Source organism: Ochotona princeps, chromosome 4 (genome assembly GCF_030435755.1).
Source record: "Ochotona princeps isolate mOchPri1 chromosome 4, mOchPri1.hap1, whole genome shotgun sequence".
In the NCBI taxonomy this organism is placed as follows: Eukaryota; Metazoa; Chordata; class Mammalia; order Lagomorpha; family Ochotonidae; genus Ochotona; species Ochotona princeps.
The window spans coordinates 39722448-39733117 of record NC_080835.1 but is presented as its reverse complement, the minus strand read 5'-3'; the positions used below and the strand labels follow the sequence as shown (position 1 = coordinate 39733117).

The 10670-nt window shown below is 54.1% G+C and overlaps 1 protein-coding gene across 1 annotated transcript; it reads left to right on the top strand.

Annotated features, from left to right (window-relative positions):
* Nucleotides 1-3643: 3643 nt before the first annotated feature.
* On the top strand, nt 3644-5978 carry MYOD1 (myogenic differentiation 1). The gene is made up of 3 exons (XM_004593744.4): nt 3644-4384; nt 4813-4891; nt 5150-5978. The coding sequence occupies exons 1-3, from the start codon at nt 3758-3760 to the stop codon at nt 5398-5400; spliced, it is 957 nt and encodes a 318-aa protein (XP_004593801.2). The 5' UTR covers nt 3644-3757; the 3' UTR covers nt 5401-5978.
* The last annotated feature ends 4692 nt before the right edge of the window (nt 5979-10670 follow it).

Genomic DNA, 10670 nt, shown 5'->3' with positions numbered 1-10670 from the left:
GTGAACCTGGATGGAAGATCTCTCTCTCTCTCTCTCTCTCTCTCTCTCTCTCTCTCTCTTCTTTGCTTCCTCCCTCATTCCTTCCCTTCTTCCATATCTCTCTCCCTATAACTCTGCTGTTCAAATAAATAAGTATATATATATATATTTTAAAAAATTATGAACTCATGCGCATTTTTTCATACCACAGATTCTCCAGGAAATGTTTAAAGATCCCTCTTCTATGCACACAGCTGCAAAGGGCATGAGCCCACCCTTCATTCATTTGACATTTATTGAGTATTCACCGAATGAACACTGGTGTGATGATCTCAGCAAACGCCACAGTGAACAAAATGCTCTTGCCTTCAGTGGGTTACGTCAGTCATTGAAGACACGACTAAAGGAGATGAGCTTTAAAGCAGTGGGAGATGTAATGTAATGTAGCATGTGAAGCTGCCACTTGGAAAGTCCATCACCCATACCAGACAGAGTGCTTGGTTCAAGTCTGGGCTACTCCATGCTTCTGATGCAGTTTCCTCTTCATGTACCTAGAAGGCCCAAGTTTTTGGGTTCCTGTCACCCACATTTGAGTCCTAGATGGAATTCTTGGCTCCTGGACTTGGCCTGCCTAGCTCTGGCTGTTGGGAGCTTTGGGGAGTAAATCAACAAGTGAAAGATCTATCTATCTATCTATCTATCTATCTATCTATCTATCTATCTATCTCCATGTCACTCTACCTTCAAATCCATCAATCATTTTAAAAAGAGAGGGTCACTAAGAGTAGCAGTGTCAATAAGAAAATAAGGAGCAGTGACTAAGGAAGAGGGGGGTGGCTCCTTTGAAGCAAGTGGTCAGACAGCCTGGAGACAGTCAGGGGAAAGTATGGTAAGTCTAAAGCAGTGCAGCACCTGGCTCCAAGATAGGGCACCCTTCAGGTGTTGGGGGAGATGCAGGGATCAGACGCATGGAGAGGCAGGAGCTTCCAAAGCCAGTGGTGGAGCCACCTGAGGCCACTCCTGAAAAGAGAGAAGTCCTATATTCAGTGAGAAGCTACTGAGGAGCTGGAAGCAGAAGGGTAGAGAATCCCTTCTGTGTACGGGGATTTTCCAGGCTGCTGTGCAATGAGCAGATCACACTGGGGTACACGTGGTGCTGGGAGGGGAGCAGGCAGGTTACTGGGATTGTCCAAACCAGCAATGTGTCGGGGATGGTAACATTAGGGATGAACAGACTTCAGCAATGTCCTGGAGGGGAGAGTGGGCAGGTATTTCTTCATGCCCCCAGCCCTTCAGCCTCCCTCTCCTACTTTTCATCTGGATGGCCAATTGGTATTTCAGATTTTGCCCAGCCCTGCACCCTAAGTCTGATACTTGCAAACCTGCTCTTTTACATTTCTGTTCATCCTTAACCCCACCTTGCCTACATGCCTACAACTAATCCTGAATAGATTTGGCTCAACCTTCAAGGTGCACCTGGACTTCAGGCACTTTTCTCCGCCTCTACTGCTGCCACCCAAGCTAGCATTTTCACACACTTGGGTTATCACAGCGGCTCCTGCTCTTGCCCTGCAGGAGGCAGCATGTTGCTGCTAACAGGTACCACCTGTTCCTTCCTTTGGCTCAAATCCCCTCTCTCAGATTACAAGCCTTTCTCTCCCTTTCTCACCCCATCTCCCACCACTCCGCCCTTGGCTCACCCTGCCCCAGACAATCTACCTTCATTTTGCAGGTTAAATTGCAAATCAAGGCTCTGCCCCAGGCCCTTGGCACATGCGGCCCCTCTCTCTGGTCCCATATATATTTGGTACCTGCTTCTCTTCTACTCACATATAATCTGCCCACAAATGCTTCCCAGAGCATTTCACTTGGGAAGTCATCTCAACACTTCATTCATGCTTTGCTTTTGCTTCTTTCTAGAATTTGAAACAGTGCATAACTGTTTGCTCTATTATGATTTTTTACCCTGTGAGCAGGTTCTGGGTCTCATGCATTGCTGTATCCTCTGCACCTGAACCAGCACCTGTCATATACTGAATACTGCACAACGTGTATTGAATGAGTAAAAAGGGATGTGGTGGAAGCGTGAGGTGGGTGATGGGAGGCCCTTCAGCAGAAGGAGGCAGGTAGAGCCAAAGAGGGCCTCTGGTGTGAGTGGGAAGGAAGGTCTTCCCAGGACCCAAGCAGGAGGTCTTCAAAAAGGAAGTGGGAAAGTCACTTCAGTGGCTGGATTTCAGGAGTAAACAGTGGAGGAGAATGTGTAGCCCAAGGAGGGAGAGATGGGTGGCAACTACAAGATCAGGAAGATGCTTGTGGAGGAGCCAGGTTTGGGGAGGCTGCCTCCATCTGCCTTTGGACAGAAACACAGTTGAGGCTTCCCCACCAGCTGAGCCTGGAGATGGCATGGGCACCTGCCACGGCTCTGTACCTCAGGTCAGGGCTACTGTGCAGCAGGTGCTGAGGGCAGAAGCAGGCCCTCTGGCTACTGTCACCTTACACATCAGAGAGGGTTCCCCATTCCTGCCACCACAGCTCCTCTAAAGACCCCACCATCCCCACATGTAATCAAGCGGAGGAGGAGGGGTGATTCCACAGAATCTTGCCACTAGAAAACTGTCCAGTCTGGACCACACCAGTCCACAGGTGCCATTCTCAGAGACTGCCCTGCGAGATGCAGCTGGGCAGAGGGGACTTTCACAAAAGGCACTTGCCTCGGCTCCGTGGGTCTGGGACAGGAAACATGGAGAATTTAATGTCCAGCCAGGCTAGAATCCAAGTAGGAGCCAGAACCTGCAGGGACACTACCCCTCGCCGCTCCCCTCCCCCCTCACCGCCCCTTCTCCCACTGTCCTGGAGAGCGAAAATGAGATGGGTTGGAGTTCAGAGATATGAGCCAAGAGCCATCAAAGAGCCCCACTGTAGGGGCTTCTCAGGGTTCAGGGAAGATGGGCTGGACCCACAGTCCTCTGGGTGACACCCAGGCCTGGCCTTGGTATAGGGTCATTGCGCGCAGTTCATCTCTGCCTCGCCATTCACAACCTCTGAATCTGGCACCCCGAGTGCGCTGCGCTTCTCTGCTTGTGTCTCTGAGTGTCTCTCCCCCTTTGCACCGTCTCAGCTGTAACTGTGGGTGTCTTCATCCAAATCTCTCCCAAGCAAACTTCTTCCCCTACTCTGCTCCTGATCCCCGCCCACCAAGTCGGAGCACAGAGGAGGATCCAAACTCCGCCCTGAGGGAAATGTGCGCCCAGGGCCAGGGTAGCCTGTGGACACAGAAGTGGGACCTTGAAGAGGCTTGCAAAGGGTGTGCCTCAGAGCTGAGCGCAGCGGGTCGACTGCGCCCCTGCTGTCCACCTTGCTTAAGGAGCGGCTGGGGCGCTGGCGCGCTGGAGTCGGGGGCGTCAGGAGCGGGTGGGGGGGGGAAGGAGGCCACCCGGGAAACACCCCCTCAGCCACGCCCTGCTCTGTTCCTATTGGCCTCGGCCTTCCCCGCCCTCCACAGCCGGCCCGGGCGTCCGGGGCGCTTCGGCTACTACAGATAAATAGCCCAAGGCTCCTGGCGCGAAGTTAGTGCTGGGGAAGCCCCAGGGTACAGCTGCCCCTTCGCTCCCCCCAGGTCTAGCTGGACAGGACACGGCGGGGCTGCGCTCAGTCGGCTGTGCCCTCAGACCTCCAGCACTTTGCCATCGCACGCCTGGGATTCTCCAGCAGAACAAAGTTCCGGGCAAACCCTCGCCACCCCGGTGGGTGAGGGCACCGCGCCGCCTCCCACTGGGACATGGAGCTCCTGTCGCCTCCACTCCGAGATGTGGACTTGACGGGCCCCGACGGCTCCCTCTGCTCCTTTGCCACAGCGGACGACTTCTATGATGACCCGTGTTTCGACTCCTCGGATCTGCGCTTCTTCGAGGACCTGGATCCGCGCCTGGTGCACGTGGGCGCACTCCTGAAGCCCGAGGAGCACTCGCATTTCCCGGCAGCAGTGCACCCGGTCCCGAGCACGCGCGAGGACGAGCATGTGCGCGCGCCCAGCGGCCACCACCAGGCCGGCCGCTGCCTGCTGTGGGCCTGCAAGGCGTGCAAGCGCAAGACCACCAACGCCGACCGCCGCAAAGCCGCCACTATGCGTGAGCGGCGCCGCTTGAGCAAAGTGAACGAGGCCTTTGAGACGCTCAAGCGCTGCACGTCCAGCAATCCCAATCAGCGGCTGCCCAAGGTGGAGATCCTGCGCAACGCCATCCGCTACATCGAGGGCCTGCAGGCTCTGCTGCGCGACCAAGACGCCGCGGCCCCTGGAGCCACCGCCTTCTACGCGCCCGGCCCGCTGCCCCCGGGTCGCGGTGGCGAGCACTACAGTGGCGACTCCGACGCATCCAGCCCTCGCTCCAACTGCTCCGACGGCATGGTAAGGCCAGGACCTCAGGCAGGAGAGGAGGGAAGGGCAGCAAGAGAGCGGGGAGCTGGCCCGCTGCGACAGCCGTGAGTGGACATGGGACCTACCTAAGAGTGGACTCCCGTGGCCTGTGCAGGCGTCACTGGGGTAAGCCTAGTGCTTTGGGGGCACGCAGGACAGGTAGAATTGGCCCGACTGGGGTGTTGTGCTTTCCTCCACTGAGCCCTGCTTCCACTCAGCACTTGTGCCTCCACTCTGGCTGTGACTATGCGCTCGGCTCCAGTCCGCCCCTTAGGCGCCCCTGGAACAGCTCAGGCGCCTAAAACTCCAGGCTGAGTCGGGCGGGCTGGGAGAGGGGGAAGAGTCGGGGAGGGGTGTTGCTTCGGGGACTGGCACTCAGGTCCAGCCGGCCTGACCCGGTGCCCCGGGCCCATTTGCAGATGGACTACAGCGGTCCCCAGAGCGGTGCCCGGCGGCGGAACTGCTACGAAGGTGCCTACTACAGCGAGGCGCCCAGTGGTGCGTACTCCGCGCTTCCTTCCCGCATCCTTCCCGCTCCTTCTAGAACTCCCTCTCCCCACATAGCCTTGCGCTGGCATCCGCTCCCCCTCCTAACCCCCATGGCGTCCCACCCTCTTGCGGGACCCAGACAGTCTCAGATTCTGCAGGTACTCGGTTTCACCTCTGCTTCCTAGCATGGGGCTCTGGGGGTGCAAAACTCTGCCGTGGCGGCTCAAACCCCGCTAACCCACTCACGCACCTCCCCTCTCCGTGCAGAAGCCAGGCCCGGAAAGAGCGCCGCCGTGTCCAGCCTTGACTGCCTGTCCAGCATCGTGGAGCGCATTTCCACCGAGAGTCCCACCGCGCCTGCGCTCCTGCTGACCGACGCACCGCCAGAGTCGCCTCCTTGCCAGCCAGCGGCGGCCGCCCCAACCGAGGCCGAGCGCGGAGCCCCCAGCCCGGCCCCGGACGCAGCCCCTCAGGGCTCTGCAGGCGCAGACCCCAACCCGATCTATCAGGTGCTCTGAAGGGGGCGGGCGGTCGCATGAGAGGGCGCCGCTCCCACCAGCTGTTCCCAAAAGATTGAGCTTCATTATCCCAGTCCAGCCGCGCTTCAAAAGCGACCCTCCCTCGCCCTCCACCTCACACCCGGTGGGCGAGGCGGGAGAATGCAGGTGCGTTGCGGCTCCCCCACCCGCCCCCAGGGCAAACCCACGGTCCTTGTTTTCCCCGCCGCACGTGCCAAGGGCCGCTGGGTGATAGCTGAGAGCCGGAACCAATCCTTGAGCAACCTGGTGCGTCTTCTTCCTCTCCGACTCGCCCTTGGAGGGGGTTGGACCAGAGGAGGTGAGAAGGAGGTCCCGGCGGATCTAAGCCGGGCCCCGCCCTCGCGACGCCCTTTCCAACTCCTTCAATCACACCTGCGGGGTGAGCGCCAGTCCCGAAGGTAACAGGTGTAACAGTCAGTCACTCCACTCCCACTCCACCTCGCCCCCTCCCCCGGTTCAGGACCACTTTTTATAATATTTTGTAATCTATTTCTGTAAATAAGAGTTGCTTTGCCCCAGAGCAAGAGCCCCGAGGGCTGTATTTATCTCTGAGGTGTGTTACCAGCGGGACTTTGTATGTTTATACGGCAGGCGGGTGAGCCGCGGGCGCTCGCTCAGACGTTGCAAATAAAGACGCTAATTTATGCCGCGGTGACTCTGGCTTTCCTTGGGTTTGGCGGGATGGGGGCGAGCGGCGCAACCCGGAGAGAACCCCACGAACGCGGCCAGCTGTCTTGCAGCGACCCCTGCAGGCGACAAGGAAGCCCTCGGCGGGGGCAAGGGAGCAGAGATGGCTGCGGTACACACCGTAGAGCTGGAGTCGGGAGTTCTCCTGGAGACGCGCACATCATACCGCCAGGGATAGGCTAAACAATTCATGCCGCTCCCCACCCAAAAGCTCAGAGATGCAGATGAGTGAATCTTGAGGGCCCAGGCTTGTTCGATATAAAAGCTCCCGGGTGATTCCGAAGGGCGTGCAACGTTGAGAAAGATGCCCTAGCACCACATGGGATGATCCCATGTGTGTCCCTAAGAGTCACGGAAGGCAGTCGCCTCAGGTGCCACCTGGAGTCTGAATGGAGTGTGGGATGGAGCGCTAGGGGCATTGCGAGGAGACACTAAATGGAGGTAGGGGAGCATTGTAAGCCTTAGGGTCCTCCCAGGCACATCAGCCAGGTGGGGCGCAGACACCTCTGCCAAGCCAGGAACCCTGCACTTTCAGCAGCCTGGCAATCGGATCTCCTAAGACAGGGGCCCAGAGCCTCCGAGGAGGGGCCCATGAGAATCAGCATCATCACAGGTACCACAGGTGGTCTCGTCAGGCTGTAATTCCCCGAAAAGACGAAGGGTCATTTTTTTCACCAGACAGGTGGGGGGCAGGGAGGTGAGAGAGGCTTTTTTGTGGAGGTGCCATTGGAGTGCCATCTTGAGGCACCACTCACAATGCCCACAGATCCACGCACCCACAGAACCACCTAGTCCCTTCTGGTTCCCAAAGAGGAACCAGGACAACAAGAGGACAACCAGGGCAAAAGTTCTTCCCCACCCAACTTTTGTCTTCCTAGCCCCACCCCACATATAGGAGGGGTGAATACCTGAAGAACGGTGTTGCCTGTGGCATTGAAAGAGAAGTTCATATTGGAGTAGCGAGTGTTTTGGAACCACGCAAAGCCTTTCAGTACCATGCATTTTGCATGAGTCACTAGGACCTCAGCATCTCCTGCCCCCCACCCCATGGACCTGCTTTCTGACCTGCTTTCTGAAAGCCCTGTGTGCCCACTCTCCAGTGAGGTCAGGGCTAGGAGCGCAGACAAGCCACAGTGCAACGCCAGTAGACACAGTCTCAGTGCCTGACCGGGGCCACGCCTTTCATCCTGAGCACAGCCTCTGCTCTCCCCAGCACAGGGTACCCCCCTTCCCTACCAGGGGTCCAGAGCCCTTCTGTTACTGAAGATCCTCTGCTTGTTGGCTGGCCAGCTCCCCAGATGCCCCTGGGGTGCTTCACACTCCTTTGAGTGCCCCCTGGGACTCATTCATGTGTTTATCCATTCATCAGATGCCAGGTCCCAAGCTCCCTGCAAACAGATAACAAGGTGCACGGTGAGCTGCACCCCTGACATTGGGGGAAAGCAACTGGTCACATCACATGGAGCGCAGTACTGGAGTTTGGAGCTTGTGAAACAGGAAGGTTCCCTAGCCAACGTGGAGCAGTGTAGACAAGCAGATGAACTAATAATAGTCTCCAGGGCAATGGTAGGACGCAGAGGCTCAAAGAACAGTGCTCTGAGCTAAGGAGATTGCCTATATAAAGACCTGTGAGTGTGAGACACAAACTGTGCCTTCACGGATGGAAAATGCTCATAAGAAAAAGACCCGAGGCAACAAAACCAAAAGGTGAGAGCAGGCGTTGCAACCAAGGCAGAAACTTCTGTGGAAGGGCAATTGGGAGCCACAGAGGAATGTAAGCCAGATGTGGGAGCAAAGGGATACAAATAAGCCTGTGTTATAGGAAGGTCATTTGGGTTGGTAGAATGAATAGAAAGCAACAAGACTTGAGACAAAAAAGACCCTCCAGAAAGTCCCTGGGGTTGCTGAGATGTGACATATCCTGAGCTGGAGTATAACTAGGGACAGAAAAGAGGCACAGGATTGGGGACCATGGTTGAGGCATCAGTAGAAAAGTGAGAGCGCAGTGCGTACCTGACACAACTCAAAGCCAGTGGTGGAGACAGCTGGGAGGCACCCTAGTGGGTGAGCATCACTCTTACGAGAAACAGAGGGTGTCACAAGAGATTGCAGGGGTGGATAGGAAGGGAATTTGGTGGAGAAAGTGGGAAGGAACGCTTCTGCATGCAGAGCAGTCATATACACGAAGAGGGCCTGGGATCCTCAGAGTGCAGTTAGCAAGAAGTGCCTGTTCTCCCTGGGAAACTGCATTGCACCTGGGATCCAAGCCAGATAAGCGCAGAGCAGACTGGGCCACTGCTCCCACTGGCCTAAGGCAGGTGCACTCCTGCAGCAAACAGTCTGTGTGACTGCTCACAGTGCCTTGAGTGCAGAGATGAAAGCAGGAGTCATGATGACTGTGGGCTCTGCTTGGCTTGTGATTAGGGGACCATGCAGGTGCTCATGAAAGAATCTAACAGCCAGGAGCCCCATAGGGCACCACCAGCCGCCAATACAACTAAGGCTAAGGTTCAGCTCCCCTCCCCCGCCACAACTCCCTCTACAGGCACAAGAGACATTTGAGTTTAGTGGAATATGTCTTAAGTAAATGCAATTTAAAACAGAAGCAATAATGATGAGCAATTATATAAATTAAAATAACTCTGACATTGTGAAGCCAACTCTAACCCAAATTATATTTAGATTTTACCAAGAAGTGGTTTATTAAAAGAGATAACTTTCTACTGTAATTATGTAGACGACCATAGAACTGTTTGATAATTCAATCAAAGAAGAAAAGTGAATTAAGTGAGCACCTTGCAATACAGGATTTTTTTTTTCTGATCTGACACAAGATGCTGGCATTAACAAAAGATAGCTGAAATTTATCATATGCCACCATAACAAAACCTAAACAATGCCCACACGATGATTAATGCAATTGGGCGATTTACAGTATTTAGAACGCACCACTACATAAGACAATTGGAAATGCTTTGAATGCATACATTCCACAGATGAAACACACTTAACTGAAGCCTTCCCAAAGTTCACCAAAACCCTGAGAAAGGTACGTGGTGCTTCCCATAGAGTCGTGAAAGAAGTCTCTCCAGGTCATAAATAGTACAAAACCATTCCTTTCGCAAGACCAAGACCACTGTCATTTGAAGAGGCCAGGGAAGAATACACAGCCTGAAGCAGGTGGAAAAGGGGTCGCAAGACTGGAAACGGCAATAAAAGGGAGCAAGCAGAGGGATGCAGTGGCATGACATGAGGAGGAAGATAAAGACGACGATGAGAACGTGACAAGTGAGCATCTAAACCAGCTGCTCCCGAGTCCCCACTGCTGAGAGGCCATGTGCACACTGTGTGTTCGTGTACTGTCCAGGGTCATCTGTATATAGGCAGCAAGTTTCATTTCTTCAGAGACCACTGAATGGTGGGTTTTCAGGAAGTCCTTTCCTTAGTAGCTGGGGAAATGAGTCTCAGAATATGTCCCTGACTGCATGAGTCCCTGGAAGCCAGGGTGGTCATGGTCTTGACCAGCTCCAAGAGCTTGGGGATGGGACTTAACCTGTCTAACCTCAGCTTGCTCTTTCTGTAATCATAGTGATTTTTAAAGCCCTGCCCCTCAAACCATTTCAGCCAAAGGGAAAAAAATGAAGTGAATCTTTCATGGATAAGAAAACAGGAACCATAACAAGCTGAGGATTATTTTAGCACAGGCAAATTACTAATAGCCTCCTGGTGAACTCTCTCTTTGTGGTGTAATGGATTGAGCCCATATGAGTGTCCGTTGGAAACCTGGCTGCTACAGGTCCAATCCAGCTCGCTGCTCATGTGCCTGAAAAAGCAGAAGAGGCCCAAATGCCTGGGCCCTTGCACACACGTGGGGAGCTGGGAAGAAGCTCTGGGCTCCTGGCTTCAGCCTGGTCCAGCCTTGGCTTTTGCAGCCATTTGGGGAGTTTATTAACAGATGGAAGGACATCTTTCTCTGTGTCTCTCCACCTCTCCCTATAACTCTGCCTTTCAAATAAATAAAAAATAGATTTTCCCAAATGCCCCCCCTCTCTTCTTGCTATTTTTCTTTACTGTTAAGTGGTGAGAGCTCTTCGTACATTCTAGATACTGGACCCTTATTAAACACATGATTTACAACCATTTCTCCCCAGTATTTTCATTTTATTGATAGTTTTATTTTTCTGATGTCAAATTGACCTACCTTTTTTCTCTTTTCATTTGTGTTTTTGGTATCATATCTAAGAACCCATATCTAATCCAAATCCTTTGAAGAGTCTTGCAGATTTAGCTCGTGTATTTAAGAATTTGATTGGGGTTGGTGTTGTGGCCTAGTTGGCGGGTAAAGCCACCACCTGCAATGTCCGTATCCTATGTGGGCATGGGTTCCTGTTCCATTTGCACCACTTCTTATCCAGCTCCCTGATAACAGCCAAGGAACAACTGGGAAGAAGGCCCAAGCACCACCCACTTGGGAAGCCAGTTCCTAGCTCCTGGCCTCAGCCTCAGCCATTACCACCATCTGGAGAAGCAACAAGCAAATGAATAATCTGCCCACTGCCCCC

What these genes read in the sequence shown, in the direction of transcription:
- MYOD1 (XM_004593744.4), top strand. Translation starts at nt 3,758, where the DNA reads ATGGAGCTCCTGTCGCCTCCACTCCGAGATGTGGACTTGACGGGCCCC. An exon ending in CCAACTGCTCCGACGGCATG is followed by an intron (nt 4,385 to 4,812) that starts GTAAGGCCAGGA and finishes GCCCATTTGCAG; the next exon opens with ATGGACTACAGCGGTCCCCA. An exon ending in CTACAGCGAGGCGCCCAGTG is followed by an intron (nt 4,892 to 5,149) that starts GTGCGTACTCCG and finishes CTCTCCGTGCAG; the next exon opens with AAGCCAGGCCCGGAAAGAGC.